General features: G+C 47.7%; 1 protein-coding gene across 1 annotated transcript in view; it reads left to right on the top strand.

Moving 5' to 3' along the window:
• The window catches only part of SRGAP3 (SLIT-ROBO Rho GTPase activating protein 3), a 234288-nt gene that overhangs the window by 200164 nt on the left and 14824 nt on the right, over positions 1-19300 (top strand). Inside the window, exons 13-18 of the mRNA XM_054708117.1 lie at positions 1797-1857; positions 3806-3883; positions 8996-9130; positions 11775-11880; positions 12110-12337; positions 15208-15287. Coding sequence (XP_054564092.1) covers positions 1797-1857; positions 3806-3883; positions 8996-9130; positions 11775-11880; positions 12110-12337; positions 15208-15287 — 688 coding nt within the window. The remainder of the gene's footprint in view (positions 1-1796; positions 1858-3805; positions 3884-8995; positions 9131-11774; positions 11881-12109; positions 12338-15207; positions 15288-19300) is intronic.

Genomic DNA, 19300 nt, shown 5'->3' on the forward strand with positions numbered 1-19300 from the left:
GAAGGCATTCTGACTCTGCTGCCCTCCCTCCCCGAGCCTCTCTCAGCTTTGGGTTCCCTGAGGTGTTCTCAGTGCTAGGGTGAGGGTGTAGGGTAGGAAGGGAACAAAGCCCTGTGGCTACCCAGGACAGGCTACCCAGGCTGTTTGGTAGGAAAGCATGGGAAGCTGTTTGGAGTTTGGAATCAGGCAGAATCCTGTTGGGGGCCATCCTAAGGGCATGTGATACACATGATCTTGGTAAAATTAGCTTTTTACCAGGAATGAGGTTTCCTGGGCTGAATTCCAGGGACAGTGTTGCAGGTGTGTGGGCAGCTGGGCTAACCCGAAGGGGTCTGGCTAGGCTCTTGCCCACTGGTGAATAACGAGCCCCTGTGTTGAGAAGCCAGGGATGGGGTGAGGAAAGGGCTCAGGGCACGCTGTTCCTCCTCTCTGACAAGGACTGAAAGCCCCTATGCCACCTGGTGTCCAAGACAGCAACGCTGAAAGAATCTCCCATGAGGCCCCAAGATGCAGGGAACCCCACCCCATGCAGGCTGGCTGGCAGACCCCCCGGACCTTTGCTGGCTGCCCTTGCATTTGGGCGTTCACGGACTCTGAAGGATCTGCTCACTCTAACTGGTCTTACTCCTGCATAATCTTTTCTTTTTCTCCTGCTCTGCTGCCTGTTTATTTTTTGTTATCAGAGGAAGAAGAAATGCTCGAACCAGGAACCAGGTACTTACTAGAAAGGTCCGTTAGCCCCCTTCAACTGGATGAAACCTGTCTGTAGTGCTGACGTTAGAACAGGGCCCACCTCGCCTGTCGCCAGTGGGTCTGTGCTATTGTTCCCTCCTTGAGTAGTCCGTCAAGGAAAGAGTTCCCAGGTGGGGTGCGGAGGAGCCACGAAAGCATCCGAATGCCCTTTACAAGAGCGTATTGCAAATGCCTTACTGTTTCCTCAATTTCTGAGGAGGCTGGTCATTTAATCTGACCCCTTTTAAAGAGAATTTAAAAAATATTAAGTGCTCTTTCGTGACCTAAATAGCAGAGAGGCCAACCAATCACAGAATTCAAAAGCAAATTACCCCTTGCCCAGCCCTTGGTGGCCATGGGCCAGTCTAGGAAGATTTAATTGAAAATACATTCACACCCTAAATGCCCCTGTTTAGAATTGCATCTTAGTCAGCCTGTTTGACTAAAGTTGGCCACTCAGTGGTCAAGGGCTGACTTAGAATCTTTGTTTATAACACTGCTAAACAAGTATCTGTCTGGGTGTTAAGGTTGTAACATCCTGAGTGGAACTGGTCTTCCCTTCTCAGAGCTCAAAAGGCCCCTGGGTCCAGCCTGGCGTCTCCCATAGTGTGTTCTTCTTAATTCCGGCATCGGGTACTGCAGTCCTGGGAGGAGGCCTTGGCCCTGCTTCCTCATCCCTGAGCACTGGGAGGATAGCTTCAGTTGGGGCAAAGTGGAGTGGGAGGCAGAGAACCCTGCAAGAGCCGACTCCAGCCCCTCCACACAGTGGGTTCCCCCCTCTCCAGATTGCCTATCAGGCCTCCTGGGCCCTGATTCCTTCCCAGCAGAGTAAGAAGACAGAGCATTTCTTTAAAATTATCATAGCTATGCCTTTTTTTGCACATAACTGAAGACTTTCTATTTTAACTGTTTGTGGAGCCTTTAGGATTAGCAATTCCTTGCTTGTTTTCCTACTAATCTGATGGTACTAATATTCTGGCTTGAGTTTATAATCTGTGTTTGCAATGTCTGTTCTCCCATGGTGGTTGCCAAGCCCAATAAAACTCACAAATTTTTTTCTTAAGGATTCAGGACAAGCTATCCCGCTGGTAGTTGAGAGCTGCATCCGATACATCAATTTATACGGTAAGCTCAATCATGGGGCAGTGTTTTCAGCTCTTTCCAGAGCAGGTGCTAGGCTTTTCTCAAAGGAACTGGATTCTAATTCATCTGGAAGACTTCCTGTCACTGCTCTGCTTCCGAGGGGAGACGCTCCTCGGAGCAGCTGCCTTTCTGAGTGCTATTTTTTGAGCCTTGTGTGTCAGGAGATAGAAAGACCCAGCAACTAGGAAAACCGAGGAGCAGGGAGGGCATGGACTGGAGAACCATCTTAGCTCCTCCCTCACTCCCACCTGACCCCAGAGCTCTGTGGTTTGAGCACTGAATGCAGCTGGTGTCAGTCAGTTAATACTGCAAGTGTGTACTAAGCTCCATGAAGGAAACACAGTGTCTGGGATTTGCTAACCACGGTATCCTCAGCACTTAACTCGTGCTTTCATCGATTTATTTATTCATTCCTCCAAAAATATTTTTTTCAGAGTGCATAGTAGGCACTGTTTGGACAATGGGAATATAGGCTTGAACAAGTTACCAGCCAATATAACATAGCTTATATTACCAATTAGAAGGTCAAGGAAATAAACAAGCAGAGAAATAAACAATGTAATTTCAAGCAGCAATAATGCCTAAAAACTAATGAAGAGGGAATAGAAATGACTGGAGCAGGGCAGGGCTGGTTTGGCTAAGGTGGTAAGCAGAGACCTCTCCCAGAGAGTAATTGAGAATCCAGGGCCCTTTAAGACTCCAGTGAGTAGAGGAAGCCGGCCATGCAGTCCAGGTGGAGAGAAAGACAAGTGTAAAGGCCTAATATGGGACAAAGGCCAATGTGACTACAAGAATGGGCCAGTGACATCGGTAGGGGGTAGAAAGTCAGTATTGGTTAACGAAAGAAATAAACAAGCCCTGACCGTTTTGGCTCAGTGGATAGAGCATCGGCCTGCGGACTGAAGGGTCCCAGGTTCGATTCCGGTCAAGGGCATGTACCTTGGTTGCGGGCACATCCCCAGTAGGGGTGGTGCAGGAAGCAGCTGATTGATGTTGCTCTCTCATCTATGTTTCTAACTCTATCCCTCTCCCTTCCTCTCTGTAAAAATGTTTTTTAAAAAGAAATAAACAAGCGTCTATCAAGCAAATGCTTTGTACAAACCAAACTTTGACAAAAGCCTACCTTTTAAGAGTAAACTCTTTCCTAAATTATAATGTGGAGAGTTGTCTTATATAGGAAAACTGAATCCAGGAAAAGGATCAGAATATCCTCCATTAATTCCCATTTAAAAGGAGGGAGGTCTTTCAATTCCCTCAACCCTATGGGTTGCTGTATGTCATTACTGTTAGGGCAGGTATTAGGGTCTCCTTTGTTCTGGCCTTGTAGAAACACTTGAGAAAAATGAGACTGTTTTTCTTTAATGATTTAATTTCTTCTAAGTTTCTCCATACCAGGGCAGCATGTACTTTAGAATCTAGCTTTTCTTGAAGGAAATGTCTGTGTTAGGGGAGGGAGGACTGAGGCAGTGGATTTGATCCTTGTTCAATATCTTTGTGGCTGTTTCACTCAATGGCATTTATAAACTCAGGCCAAGCTCCTTGGTGCCAATGCAACTGGTAAACTCAGTAGCCATGTGCACCAACCAGTTATTTGCCTGAGCTGACTTATTGGTTAAATTGGAAGTTATTCATTAATCCAGTCTTGATATAAATTTCTTGTGGCCTTTTCCTCCAAGCCCAAACAAGAGACACAGACAAATGAAGCAGGATGTGTCTAAGTATTCTGGCCAGCCACACTTCATTGCAAAGGTTATTTTGGGTTTCTACCAGGACACCTTCATTAGGGGAATGACTCTCTTACAAAGGATGGTGGGAGAAAGAGACAAGCAGTGGGGTGAGTCATCAAAGTTCCCAGTGTTCTGATGAGCTCAAGGCCTTATGGCATTTTTCTCTTTCTTTCTTTTTTGTTCATTTGGTTTTTTTCTTATAGGGCTCCAGCAGCAAGGGATCTTCCGAGTGCCGGGATCTCAGGTTGAAGTCAATGACATCAAAAATTCCTTTGAGAGAGGTAGGTGCAGAGTGACCATTTCAAGGTTTTGGCTAGGGGAAGCCAAGGTGGGTGTTAGCACGTCTTAGAGCCAGTGGTGTGCAGTGACTTCACATTGGTAGCTTGAAATCAGCCATGGTGGGAGTATTTACACCACGGAAATTGGCAAACACAAAGATCTTTTATTTTTCTCCTCCAACGAGCTAGCTGTTAAGCATTTACCAGCACACATGGGTGGCTTTTTCTGGTAGGCCATACAGTGGTTGCTGGGAAAGAGGGCCTTGTAAAGCTCTCTGGAATGATTATGTGAGTCTGCAAAGGCTGCTATGTTTTACAAACATTGGAAGAACATAGATAACACTGAGTGGCTTTTAGAATATCCTAATTCTTAATTTTCTATGTAGTGTTTTTTGGCAAAACTACACATTGGGAGGAAGAGACTATACACTCCTCCCACCCTCAGTGAGGTTACCTAGTTCTCACTTTGATTAATCAAGGGTGTAAAGCTTATTAGAAATGAAGTGACTATCACAACAGGAGCAAATGTGGCTTGTTTGGTGTAACCTCCCTTGGCCTCAGATTCCCTGATGGGGACAGATAGATGGCCAGTGACAGTGTCCATGCGAAGTGAGGATTCATTGGGTCAGGAGTTCAATTCTTAATCCACCTCTGCTTTTTATACTAGGTGCTTATCTCGCATCCTAAATAATATCTTTGCCTCCAGTTCACCACCATTTTGGAAGAATAACATCTCCACAGTCTACTCCTCTTAACTCTCACTTACTGCCTTTTTCTGTGAGTGGTTCTGATATTAAGTTTGATCCAAGGCCCCCAATCCCAAACCCATTTCCCCACAATAGATCACATCCCAACTTTTTAAAAAAAATCCTCACCCGAGGATATGCTTATTGATATTTAGAGAGAAAGGAAGAGGGCGAGAGAGAGAGAAACATTGATCTGTTGCCTCCCTTACACACCCCAACCAGGGATTGAACCCACAACCTTTTTGGTGTACAGGATGACACTCCAACCAACTGAGCTACCCAATTTACAAAGCACTTTCTTACCCATTGTTCTAACAGCCTTGGGAGATATATGGTTTATCCCTATTGGCTGTGCTCTGGACAGGCCTCCCCCTGGGGTTCCAGCCCTAGAATTTTCCCTACTTATTATGGGGCTTCTCCTGGAGGGGCTGCCTCCTGTGCACACTCACCCCCTCCCTGACTTCCCAGTTCCATCCTGAGGTCTAGCTCAGGGTGGAGAAACCATTCTGTCAGCTCCAGGTGGTCACCACCATAGCCTGCAGCACAGCCCTCCGAGGCCCTAGGCACTCTGACTTGGAGCCAGGGGGTTCCATACCCCGGGAACAGCATGTTCAGAGGCCACAAAACAAGAAGTCTCTCCCATCAGCATCCCTGATTGAAGTGTCATTCATCATTCCCTGAGCTTCTCTTGACCACACTGGACAGCAGAGTCCAGAGCTATTTTTTCTTCATTTCCCCAACTCCTTAGCACCCCTGCTGCCCTGTGTTCATTGTAAATGAATAGACATGGTCAGGAACCTTTGCTGGTCCCATCTTCCTGGGCTCATCCTTGAATTCCTTGAATCTCATGGGTAAACTCACTGCATTTTCCTGCTTCCCCCTTCCTGTAAGTAACCTCACTGTACCAGGCAGCCAGGGCCTATCCCCACCCCAGAAGCACTGCCTTCATTCCTTCTTGAATGTGGTTTTCTAAGTTTAACACCTTCTGTCACTTGCTTGGGTGCCTTGCAGGGGTGACATGAAATTTATAAGGACTTTCTGCTCCTAACAAGCCTTAGACCACCCCAGGCGAAGCTCTGGAGGGCAGAGATCACCTGACTCAAATCTCAGCTGCAAAGAATACCTTCTGCTTTTCCTCTGCATATGCGGTTAGCTCCTTTCCCTCTCTCCACCATTCCCAAGTGAATCTCATTATCTCGCCAGCCTGTCCTGCTCCACCTGAGGCTACAGTGAAGCATGGCTAATTCTAGAAGAATTGTTCCTGGTATGTCTCTTTTAAGAAAAACCCATTCCTGGCTTCTTTGGGCTGGCTAGTGCCCGGATTTCTCACTTATTCTTTTCTCTTTCTTGATATTCACGAACCAACTGCCCTGGGTTAGGCTCCACACCCAGCTGACCCTCAGGGGCACCCCCTCCCACCTCTCCTGAAAACCCAATATGTTTCTCCCCTGTCCTCCCACCCCCACCCCCAACAGCAGCCAGGTGGCCTGAGCTTGCTCCGGGCTCAGCATTTCTTTTCTCGCCCACTCCTCACGTCCTACATGTGCAAACGTGTGACAGAACTTCCTTTCCAAACCAGGACATTGTGTGTTTTTCCTTTCTTTTATTTTGTAAAATTTCAATCCCCAGCGCCTGCAGGGTGCCTGACCTTCACCACTTGCTCAGAGAGCTGGTCTTCCCTCCTTTGGGGCAGATGGTCTTGCCCACGTTTCCTGTACGGGACGATTGAAAGCACCTGTCTCTTTTCCTTAATCTTCTGGACAGACATGCTTGGTTTACTATTTCTAAACCCATTTTCTTATTCTTCTGACACAAGTCAACTGGGGTTTTAGTTAAGGTTATTATTATTATCCTCTTCATTGCTGTCAATAAGTCTTAGACTCACTTCTCCAGTGTTGAGATCTTCCTGTAATCTTCTGACAAAATGAAGGCGAGAACATTAGGAAAAGACAGGACTGGGCAGCGTGGCCTGGGGGAGAGCCGAGGCTTGCTGTTGTTTCCCAAGCCAGTTCTCCATCTCTGTTTTCCCCACAAACCAATCCACATCCTCTTTATACATCAAGGTGAGGGGGCTGCCAGGTCTCTCCTGTGTGGAGGGAAAGGGACCCAGTGACCCTTTCGCCCTGCACCATCAAGACGGGGTTTGGACTCACAGCCTGTACGGGGTGACACATCCTGGCCTCAGCCTGGCCCTCCCAATACTATTTTCCTGCCCCAGGAGGAGGGGTCTGACCAGGAGACATGGGAGGGCTGTCGTGTTGAGGAGCCTCAGGAGAGGCATGTGTGGCCCTGTGGCCACAGAGAACTGCCCTGTGAGAGAGACTACCTGCACCTTCCTGCCGTGCCGGTCCTGCAGCCTTAAGCACACACTGTGTGTTCATACCCTGCCCTGGACACAGCCCTGCCTTAACGTCCAGGTGACCTGGCTGAGAGTACGCTGTAGGCAGGGCCGTTTTGTTAACCATTCTAGCTCCCCCAGGACATACGCTAGCCAAGTGTGAGCACAGCTTCTCCCGACCTGCCTGACATTTTAGCTGTCATTGTCCTCCTGAGGAAGCCAGCATGCACACGAACCTGCTCATCTTGAGCTCTGGAATTCCATTCATTTCCGGAAGCAGAAGTGATTAGTGTTGTAGAGAGCGAAAGGCCTAGGCTAGGAGGGAGGAATTTTTGGACGGCTCCTTTTATGGACTGAGTTGTCTTCTGGGGGTCAGAGCAAGAGTGAATGGTGTGTGTGTATATAAAGTCAGTGCGTTAATCATGCTTAACAAGGGGAGCTAATATGGAGACATGTTAGCTCACTTTTGCATCATGAGAACACAGGAGCAATGTGTGGTAAATGTAAGGGAACAGCTTAATATAGTGCAGAGTTTTAGAATGCGTATGGTCCTTCAGGGGGCCCAAGGGCTGCTACTGGGAGAGGGAGGCTGAGGAGATAGGGCTTGGACCTCTCCCCCCAATGCAATTAAGAGTTTTGTTCTATATGTTGAACACTCATAGGAACTGTTTTCTTGAAAGAAAGAAAAAGGTTGGGATTCTACTGTAGAGGAAGGAGGGAGGGATGAATGGAAAGAAGGAAGGAAAGAAGGGAGGGAAGGGAGGGGAGGGAGGAAGGGAAGAAGAAAGGAAGGAAAGGAGGAAGGGAGGGAGGGAGGGAGGGAGGGAGGGAGGGAGGGAGGGAGGGAGGGAGGGAGCCAGACAGGCAGACAGAATTGAAAAGGTAGAGAAGAAGGGCTACCTCCCAGGCAGTACGAGGTCTGGGAGTGGCTAGTGTCTGGTTTTGACTTCATGAGGGTGGGCAAGTTGTTTCACTTGCTGGGGCCTCAGCTTTCTCACGGGAGAGAATGGTGGTGTTGGAACCATGCCTCCCTTGGTGCCCAGCAATGCTGTTTGAGGATTAGAGATCACGTGTGCGAATGTGCTACATCAACACAGGCAATGATTGTTTAATGCTTTTTCTCTTCCTTCCCCATGAGAAAGTCTTGTGGGGGGGCATTCTCTCTCTTCCCATGGGGACATCTGAGAGATCGACCTGTGGAAGGAGCAGCAGTGTCCTGGCTGCCACATTTGGTCATGCAGGTTGGGCACTGCTCAGCCAGGAGGGCAGGAGGGAGGCGGCTCTGGCTCGTGCTCTGTATGCCACAGCCCCAGTCCAGGAAGGAAGGGGGGCTTTCTCTGAATTGCACTACAGCATGTTGGGGCTGGCAGAGGCCCTGCAGTGACACACATTCTCTTCCTACGGAGGCAGGGAAAGGAGAGCCAAGTATGAATTTCCAGTTCTGCTCCTCATGGCTTGCCAGTCTTAGAGTGCCCTGGGCTGTCCTGGGAGGAGGGCAAGACACCGTTGTGCAGACTTCTCGCAGCACCTTCCAGAGGTGGCAGCTTGCTCCCTGCTTCCTCTCACCTCCCCCCGCCCCCCCGCCCCAGAAGCCATCCTAGCTCAGCAGTCCCTGGTGTGAACTAGCTCAGCAGCCCCTGATTAAACTGGAAAGTGCTGCTCTCCTGAGAGATTATTTGCCCAGTCCAATTGGCAAAAATTCAGAAGGTTGGCACCTTTCCATGGGCAGGACTGTGGAAAAAAAGAAGCATTCTCCTGGGATGCTAGTAGGAGTGTAAACTGTGCAGCCCAGTGGAGAGAAAGTAGATATGGCAAAGTGAATATAAGTGAAGGGTGGTGGGTGGTCATTATTTCAATTTTACAACATTCCTATAGGTTTGAACATTTACAGAATCAGTTGCAGGGGGGAACTCTAAACTTGCTGTGTTGAGGAGGTCCCATCTGCCTGCGCCAGTTCAGGCTGGCCTGGGTCCTCTCTTCTGCCATCTGCATGGTCCCCGCCTCCTTATCATCACCCCTGTTCCCTCCCAGGTGAAGACCCCCTTGTGGATGATCAAAATGAGCGAGATATCAATTCCGTCGCTGGTGTTTTAAAACTGTATTTCCGAGGATTGGAAAACCCACTCTTTCCTAAGGAAAGGTTTCAAGATTTGATATCTACTATTAGTAAGTATTTCCCAGGTGGGATGATCATTTTCTAGACAAATCTTTATTGAGATTGCACTATGGGCTCATCACTGTGCTAGGCACACAGGCGGGACACTGTGAAAGAAGCAGTATGGCCCTTGTCCTCATAGAGCTTAAAACCTAGTTGTAGAAATAGCAAGGTGGATTATAATGCAAGAGTTCATGGGCATGGTACACCCCTGGGTATGGAAGGAGCTCAGAAGAGAAGAAAGGAAGACTTAGTTTCCAGATCATAGCTGAGAGTGATATACATAGTGCAAGAGGCTGGAAGGGTGCAATGGAGCAAGAGGGGCAGACCTTGAATGCCTTGCAAGGATTCCAGAGATTTTCCCTTTGGTAATGGGGAGCCATGGAGGGCTTGGGAGTCCAGGGCAGCAATATGTCGAACAAGGGAAGTGCTGAAAATAGTTGTCTAGGAGCTTCCTCTGACTTGCTAGCCATCAGAGTCCTCCTTGACTGATATGTCTGTGGATGAAGTGAGGAGTCCTGTCCAGGAGCTTGAAGTAAAGGTGCCTTCACTGCAAGATGCCAAAGTCCAAGGCAACTTTTGGGGAATATTTTAAAATAAATGTTTAATATTAGAATATGGGAATTTTAGTATTTTGGAATAATACTAAGTACTGCCCTCCACACTACTTCCTGCTCATCTGTCCAGACCCACTTCAAGCTCCAAATCAGCTCTCGGAAATTCCAGGCCACAAAGGTCCCACCTTGTCTGAGCCCTGTGTCCCTTGCTCAGCCAGTGTTTCCAGTTCCCGAGCAAGGCCCTCAGCAGACAAGGTCGTTGACCTCTGGAACAAGCTCCTGGTACTGGATAAGTTAAATCACACCCAGAATCACACAGTGAGAAAGAATGTCTCTTCTTAGTTTCTTCCCAAACCCTGTGATTATTTACATCAAGGAGAAGACCTCAGGGGTCAATCTCCCTTCTACATAGAGAGATAGAATTTAGTCTCAGGAACTTTTGTATAGAACCATGTCTACATATAACTTAGTAATATTGCTTTGCTTACATTATATCTATTTTTATGTTACCTTCTAATTATGGTAAGTGATCCTAGTTTCTCATTTATAGAGTGAGGTCAAGTCTCCTTTTTAAATAAATATTTTTAAGAAAAAAATTAATAAATAATAGTGGAGGTGATACTAGGACACAATGACCAGAAACTGAGGACATGGAGTGGCAATGGAATCAGTAAAGGTACAAGGGCCTTAACTTTGTGGGAAGGCTTCAGCGAGGCTCCCTGGAGCCAGACCTTGGTAGTCTGCAGTGTGCCCGACAGAGAAGAGAGATCAACAGTGCGTGCAAAAGCTCAGGGACAGCCAGGTCCTTTGTGAGAGGAAGATGGTGGATAAAGTGGCTTGGCACAGAGTTTCTCAATGGGGAACTGTTGGCAGTGAGGGTAGAGCAGTACCTTGTGTGTTACCCACACTCAGGATACTTAGCACCTTGCCCCTGAATCCCAAATGCCAGTAGCACCCTCCAGTCTCTGACAACTCAAAGAATGCCTCATATATTTGTAAATTCCCCTAGAGGTACACTATTTATTTGAGAAGCATAGCTCTAAATCATCTTCAGGTACTTTGCGAAGGGACAGTGACTAGGAGATGGGGCATGCAAGGTTGGTTGAAGCCCCATCATAAAAGGCCTTGGATGCAGAGGAGAAACAGAAGTAGTGTTTTAGAAGAAGCATGTTGACAGATGTGGAGGCTGGAGGGAGGGGCTACATGAAAAAACGTGTTTTCTGAAAAAGAAACTGACATGGATTTGTGTATCAGCCCTGCAGATGAACATCAGAGCTTCAGCAGCTCACTCTTCCTAACGCCAGCTTTCCCTTTCCACAAGGCAAAGTCCGAAAAGCACTTTCTCTCCTTATCAAGCCCAATTTGCTGTCCCCTCTCCCCCCACCAGCCTGACTGATAAAAATACCATTGTCTGTCTCCTAGGATTGACCTGAAAACAGGGGTCAGAGATGAGATCCCAAGCACCTGCCAGGCTCTTTGGCCAATATATAGTTTGAGAGGCGGTTATTTATTCAACACTTTTCCTGAATACCTACTATGTGCTGCCTTATGTTGTAGCTAGTGTTTATAAAGAGTTTAATGAAACATGGGCTACCTGTATTCGTCAGGACTCACGGGTTACAGGTGACAGAAACTCAACTTATACTGGCTTAATCCAGAAAAGGGAATGGCTTGGCTCACATTCCTGGAAAGTTAGGCCCCCACTGGATGCACATTTCACTTGGCCTCAGCAGGACTCTGTCCCCTTGGCTCTATGCTGTCTTCACTTTCAGGCAGGATCTTTTTCCCTGGGGTCCCTCAGCTGCTTCACACTTCCCTCTACCCAGTTTCAAGAGGGTGCCTCTCTCTAGGTTTCTCCAGTCCAAAGTCCCAAGGATCAACTGCTATTGGTTCTAATTAGGTCATGTACCCCTCCCTAGACCTACTCAGGGGCCAGGAGAATATGATGCTTTGATTGGCCAGGCCAGGGTCATATTTCAGTCCCCAGAACTGAGTAGAACTGGCTCCCCTGAACTGATCTAGGAGGTGAGACTCACAAATGCTGACTGCTTGGCTCACTGAGGATGACGGACAACCTGAAAGCCCCTTTATGTTGCAGAACTGGAGAGCCCAGCTGAGAGGGTGCACCAGATCCAACAAATCCTCATCACCCTTCCCCGCGTGGTCATCGTGGTCATGAGATATCTCTTTGCTTTCCTCAACCAGTGAGTGGTCCAGCGAGTGAGGGAGGGGACGGGGGGCATGGCGGGGGGTATGCCCCTTTTTGACTCAGCCTGACCTCCTTTGGGAGGGGCGGTCCTGAGACTTTTGCAGGTACAGCTGTTCTTAGAACATGGAACCTTCCCAGATTTGAGTGGAGCCTTCAAGAGAAAGAAACCACAGGGGGAGGCTTCGCCTTTCCCGGGTGACCTGTGGGTGCCTCCTCTCTTATAGCCTCTCGCAGTACAGTGACGAGAACATGATGGATCCCTACAACCTGGCCATCTGCTTTGGGCCCACCCTCATGCACATTCCTGATGGGCAGGACCCTGTGTCCTGCCAGGCACACGTCAATGAAGTCATCAAAACCATCATCATCCATCATGAAGCCATCTTTCCCAGCCCCCGGGAGCTAGAAGGACCCGTGTATGAAAAATGCATGGCTGGAGGGGAAGAATATTGGTAAGATTCCATTCCTCTTCATATTATTATTCCATTCCTCGTAATACTATTATTATCATGTTGTTACTGTTGTTACTGTTGAATGGGAACAGTAAGAAACGGTTTAATTTTCTTACTGCCTTATAGTCTGTACTCTCATTTGAGCTTCACAGCAGGCTGACATGAGATAGATGCATCAGTCCAGACTCTATTGATTTATAAGGGACAGGAATACAACTCAAATTGGTTTAAACTAAATGGGAGTTATTGGTTTACTTAAAAAGTCTGGATCATGGCGTCAGGTATAGCTAGATCCAGGGGTTCGACTATTATCATCAGGACTCGGTCCTGCCATCCTCAGCCTGTGGCTCCTCTTTCTTCCATGTTGGCCTCATTCGCAGGCAGCCTTTTTCCTGGTGGTTTCAAGAAGGCATCCGGTAACTCCAGATTTAGAGCCCATTTCCCCAGTGGAAAAAGAGCTTCTCCTTCCCAAATGTTCCAACACAAGCCCAAGAATGATGTCTCCCTGCTGGGGCTTGAGTCTGGTGAACTAATCACATTGGTTAACAGATCCAGTGCTGTCCTTGGCCAGGTGAGTTGTAAGTCCATCTCAGGCAGCAGGGAAGTGGATAATCTCCACCTCAAACTCACGAACTGAGAGTGACACTTCCTGCCATTGTCCCCGTCCACCAGGAGTTTTCTTTTCCAGCAAAGTGAATCCAGTCTTTGAGAGCTCCACACCAGGTCAACAGTTGCTAGTTGGGCACTTACACTGGGTCAGGGGAGAAATATGTCAGAATCTTATCAAAATCAGGGCCAACTACCTTCCCCAGGCTGAGACCTTAAATGTGGTAAGACAGGAATTTTTTTTTTTTAATGTGGAAAAGACAGGAGATTCAGAACACCGGCTGACAGAGACCAGTCAAAGGGTTCGCACTCTTTCTTTATCCCCAACCCAGGACAATACACAGCTATATATTTAGCATTGCCTGCACTGCTCTGAGCCAGGTGCCTGCAGGAATTTGTCTTTTGATTGTCAAAGCATTCCTGGATTCTTGAATCGCTTTAGTTCTGAAGGCATATTTGGGCAACAGCTTCAAAGAAGGGAGCCGTTCCAGCCCATTTCCCCATTACACTTCCCTGCACAGAAAGACGGGCCCTGGTGTTATTTAATCACAGCTCTCTAATCTCCTTCGAGGCCCCAGGAGCAAGTCTGTCCCTGTTCTATTACAGGTACATTGAAGAACCAGCAAGCAGACTTTTTGGACAGAGAAGCTTTTCAAGTTTTTGTACCATTACCAGTTCTCTGTTTTTGTTGCAATGTATAGTGTTCTGGGAAGGGTCCTTAAAAAGATCGTACTGTGCTTATCAAAGAACAATATACAATCACCACACTTTTCTTAATCCCATTCGCATCCCATGAGAAAGGAAAACTGTCAATTACATGGTAATTTTGGAGACATTTTCAAAGCCCAAAAGGGGGATTTGACTGAGGGTCTCATCACAGTGGACAACATTCACTGATTCAATAAATGGTTACTGAAAATCTGTCCTGGCTCAGGCCCTGGGCAGTGGGGTGGAGAAGGGGGAGGAATGTGCCCTGAACAGGATTAACCCCTGATGCAGGCAGCTCTGGTGGAGGAGGGAATAGGCAGTTCCAGAAGTGGGGTCCCCTGAGCCTATGTAGGGAGGTCAGGAAATGGCTCCTGAAGGAGACAGGGACTTAACTGAGACCTACAGAATGACCTGGAGTCAGCCAGGGGAGGAGCGGGCAAAGAATGCTCTAAACACAGAGCATTCAATAACATGGAAAGCAGCTCTGTGTGTCCGGAGTGTTTCCAGTGACAAGGAGGTGGTGAGGGAGGATGCTCTGTGGGACAGCAGGGGCTGAGTTAGGACAGGTCTTCAGCCCTTATGCAGAGTCTGGGCCTTATCCAGGAGGCAACAGAGAGTTTTCATAATAAAATCTATATTCCTTTAAATGGTTTTGCAGATGTCACCCACTCTGAGAAGCCTTCCCTGACCACCCTATGTAGGTTCCCTCTGCTGTTCTTGTCTCTGTTCATTTGTTCCTACATAAAACATTTCCACTTGCAGTTTTATTTCCTGGCCCATGAGGGTGGGTCTGTGTCTGTCTGACCCATCAATGCATCCCTTGTACCTAGCACAGTGTCAGGCATATATTAGGACTCAATCTCCCGCTCAGTTAAAAACAAACAAACAAACAAAAACACAACTGACTGACCAGCTGTGTGCATGAACGCTGCCTTAATCTTGTGAGAGGGAAGCAGCTGGTGAAATTATGCCAGTGCATTAAGAACTAAATTTGACTGGCCTGGATTCACTGTGTCACTCTGTCCATCATGGGTGCTGGCCTGCTCACACCAGCTGGGCTGGTCCGGGCTTTTGCACACAGCATCCTAAGGCAGCACTGAGGGCCCCTGCTCGTGTGCATCACTCCACCTTGCTGAGTGTGTCACTTCTCGCATAAGACAGGGAGCAGGGCTAAATGAATGACTCCCAGTACTTCAAAAGTCCTTTCTACCCTGTGGTTCTTCTAAGGATAAAAGCCAGGGTTTTGCCACTGCCCTCTGGATCTTACAGAACACCTTGGTATTGACAACCTTTACCAAGAAAACATCCCAACAAATTCCAGGGCTGGGTCATCTGGGGAAGATTATACGGGGAAGCTTCCCAACCAGGAGGCTGAAGTGGTTTTTTCTGAGGAAGGAAGGTCCATGGGTGGTCAGATGGAAAAAAAGGGAGCAGGTGGGCCTGGGCCTGATCTGGTCAAGGCCCAGAGATAGACTGGGCTGGTGCCTGAGGGAGGCTAAGGGCAGCGTGAGGGTGCAAAGCTCCCCAATGAGTCCCCTTTCCATGTTTCTTTGCAGTGATAGCCCACACAGTGAGCCAGGGACCATTGATGAAGTTGACCATGACAATGGCACTGAACCTCACACCAGTGATGAAGGTGAGTGGGGGGAAATCTGGGACCAAGGAACCCACCCGGGGCCTTACATGCTGGCCCAGGACTGCTCAACGCTGGGCTGGCCACATAACCCCTCTAGCTTTGCAAGTTAGCACATTGACCCCAGAATAGATGGGGACTCAGAAAGACCTCGGAGGCTTGTGCATTCCATGTATCACATTCCTACCTGGCTGCCTCATCCCTCTCTGTGTCCTTGTTGATCCAAGTGCAAATCCTAAGTGACAAGAGTTTCCTAAGTAGGAAGCATGCTTTGTCCCTCCGTTCCTCCCCAACCAGGGATCTGTTCTGTGCCCAGCTGGGCTGGGACTTGGGGTATGTCGATGAACTAGACATGGATCGCTGGGGACCTGCAGTCTCATCACCTGACAGGTTGGGAGCAGCTCCCCATGACACAGAGCGATAATGCCAGACTGCAGCTGCACCCCCCGAGCAGTGGGTGCCTGAATACAAAGCCTAACAGGGATGGCCCAGGGAAGTGGAGGGAGGGAGGGAAAGGCCAGCCCGGCTTCTGATGGCTCACTGGGCCCTTCCACCATTCTAGACAAGGAGAAGAGAGTCAGGTTAGTCTCACGGGAACCTGGACTGTGCAGATAAGCAACCTGGATAATACAGGCCCAGGGCCACATGTCCATTGGGCACAGTAGGCACAGTGTCCCGGGCCCACAACACTTGAAAATGTTCTAATTTCTTTTAAAGTAAGAAGAAAAAAATGAATATGGTCCAGCTTGGACTATATTTATCTTTATGCCAATACAGTTGTGAATATAATTTTAACTGTTTTTTAATGGAGGAAGAGACCCCTGCAAATACAAGTGCAGAGTGCCTGTGAGAGTCATGGCACAGCCACTAAAGACCACGCACAGCCCTCCTGCCTCCCTGCGAGACTTTTGCTTTTTTATAAGTTACTATTTAGTCGTTTCCTTACTGACCTTGTGTTTCTATTGTGGGACATTTGGGTTTTGTTCCAAGCACAAAGGGAAGCCTTCTGAGGGATTTGAACAAGAGGGTTTCATGATCTAATTTATGATTTTTAATTGAATTTATTGGGCTGACATTGGTTAATAAAATTATATAGGTTTCAGATATTGTGTGTTTACCACCTCAAGTCTATTCTCCTTCCAACACCATTTATCCCCCCTTTACCTTCTTCTACCTCTCCCCTCCCCTCTTCCCCCTGGCAATCACCATACTGTTGCCTATGTCCATGAGTCTTTCTTTTTTTTTCTTTGCTTAATCCCTTTATCCTTCTCAATGAGCCCCCAACCCTCTCCCTTCTGACAGCTGTTCTCTGTATCCAGGAATCTGTCTCCATTTTGTTTGTTAGTTTATTTTGTTCATTATATTGCATATATAAGTGAAATAATATGGTACTTGTCTTTCCCTGACTGGCTTGTTTCTTTTATATATATATATATATTTTTATTGATTTTTTACAGAAAGGAAGAGAGAGGGATAGAGAGTTAGAAACATCGATGAGAGAGAAACATCGACCAGCTGCCTCCTGCACACCCCCTACTGGGGATGTGCCCGCAACCAAGGTACATACCCTTGAGCGGAATCGAACCCGGGACCTTTGAGTCCGCAGGCCGACGCTCTATCCACTGAGCCAAACCGGTTTCGGCCTGACTGGCTTGTTTCACTTTGCATAATACTCTCCAGGTCTGGCTGCTGTGGGGAGAAATGGCTCCCCACACAAGAATAAAAGCCAGGACCCAGGTAGAGGGACAACAGTGGCAGTGGAGGTGGTGAGACTGGTCAGACTCAGGGGATAGCTGCAAGGGGCTGCTGATGGGTGAGATGGGGAACCCTCAAGAGCAACTGCAAGGCTTTGGCCTGAGCCAGTGAGCAAGGTGGTTCTGTTTCCTAACTGGGAAGATGAGAGAATTCAATAAGTTTGGTGAGGGGCGTGTGGGAGAATGGTACAAGGGAGAATAACATACTTTATTTAGATATTGTACTAGTAGACCCAGATAATGGCTTTCTTAATAACTGGTAGCTGCTATTACTGTTCCCACCACACACACTTACATAATGACATCTGCACACGTGTTCACGCTCAGCTGGATCTCAGCTCGGCTCCTCCCATTTTCTTCTTTTCTTTCTCTTACATTTTCCATTCCTCCCCCTGCCTCCTCATCCCCTCCTCCTCTCCCGCAACCCGCCACAACACCAGACTACCCCAGCTACCCAAGGCAGCTCCTATGTGCTGCTCCTAGCAGGAGCTAAGCTCTGCTCAGGCCTGCTTCTTTATCAGCTGAATGGGCTGGCTCAGAGGACGCCTTGGGGTGAAAGCCCAGAGCACCGCCAGCCGTTCAGCTCCTGCCTTGCAGACCCTCTGGCCTTTCTGCTGTCTGTAGCTGGGCTGCAGGCAGTGCTAGCACGTGGCTGGCTCAGAAAAGAGTCCAAGAGGCAGAGGAGGACGGAGATCTCTCCGATTTTCTGAAAAGGTGACTCTGAGTCAGGATCTGAGGTATTTGACCCATTTAGCTGTGCTGTCATTCTGCATCAGTTGTGTTAGGATAGCATTTAAAGACATTTGTCAGGGAGCCAGCTGGGAAAAGCTGACTTAACTGTCCAACACCCGCTCCGCACAGAAGGCTGCCCCAGGCACTGAGGATTGTGTGCATCCAAAGACTTCTATGTCTCATGGGATCACCAACACAGTCATCCGGGGCCAGCTGCTTACAGAGAGCCCGAGTACACGCGTATGGTGGGGATCAGTGGGGGGATGAACAAAGGAGTTTGCTCCCTCTGCTCTTTGATTTTCCATACTGCCTTAGCCCTTGAAAGTGCATCAGCTCTGGTGACAACTAACTCTCATATGAGTTTACCATATGCCCACACTATTGCAAGCACTTCATGTAGAGTAGCTCATTTAATCCTCATAACAACCCTAGAAGGTATAGGTATTGTTATTATTCATTCCCATTCTACAGATGAGGAAACTGAGGCTTAGAAAGGAGAAATAAGTTGCCTAAGGTCACACAGCTAAAAAGCAGCAAAGCCACGTGTTCTGGCCTTTCCTTCACGGAGGACAGGTAGATGGCTGGATGGACAGATACAGATAATCCACCAGGAATGGAGCAGAGAAGGAGTCCCATGGATGCTAAGCATAGGGAAGGTATCTGCAGGCTAGAGAGAGCAAGGGTCACTTTTGTTACTCTTGTTCTATTAGGATTAATATACCTACACATATTATTTGTATAATGTTAAACATTTTTGTGCTTGTTTTAAAATATAAATACATTAATACCTATCACAGTTTTCTACCAAGTGTGGCCACTTCTTAGGGTATAAACTATAATACAGGTCAAATCAATCATAGGCATTATTTTCCTGCTCCTTATACAGTCTCCTCCCCAGACATCATCAGCTGTACCATCATAGGCAAACCACTCAAACACTTTGCAGCTTAGATTTCTTATCTAGACCTATCCCATAGGCTAAATCCATTAGTAATAATAATCATAATCATGAGAGCCATTATCAACTGAATACCTAATGTACGTCTGTACTATGTTGTCTTTCATGCATTACCTTTTAATCCTCCTAACAACCCTTACTGATAAGGCAGCTGAGGGGTACAGAGGTTAAGTAACCTCCTTGAGGTCCAGACAAGAGGTGACAGAGCTGGGTAGTAGGAGTGCCTCAAGGACAAGAGCTATATCCTCATTGTTTAACCCAGTCCCAGCCTGTCACTGTCCAGAGAAGAGTAAATGTTTGATGGGTAAATATGTATGTGCAAAGAGATGTGCTGGAGCTGTGGCCCCAATAAGAATTCTCCCTCCCTCAACATTAAGTCCATGGATGAGTGGGTTAGTCAGCTCCGGCTGCCATAACAGAAAACCACAGACCAGGTAGCTTAACCAACATAAATTATTCCCTCAGCATTCTGGAGGCTGTAGAAGTTCAAGGTCAAGATGCCATCAGGGTTGGCTTCTTGCGAAGTCTCTCTTCCTGGTTGGTAGACAGCTGCATGTGGAGAGAGAGAAATC

Source organism: Eptesicus fuscus, chromosome 18, assembly GCF_027574615.1.
Source record: "Eptesicus fuscus isolate TK198812 chromosome 18, DD_ASM_mEF_20220401, whole genome shotgun sequence".
Taxonomy (NCBI): domain Eukaryota; kingdom Metazoa; phylum Chordata; class Mammalia; order Chiroptera; family Vespertilionidae; genus Eptesicus; species Eptesicus fuscus.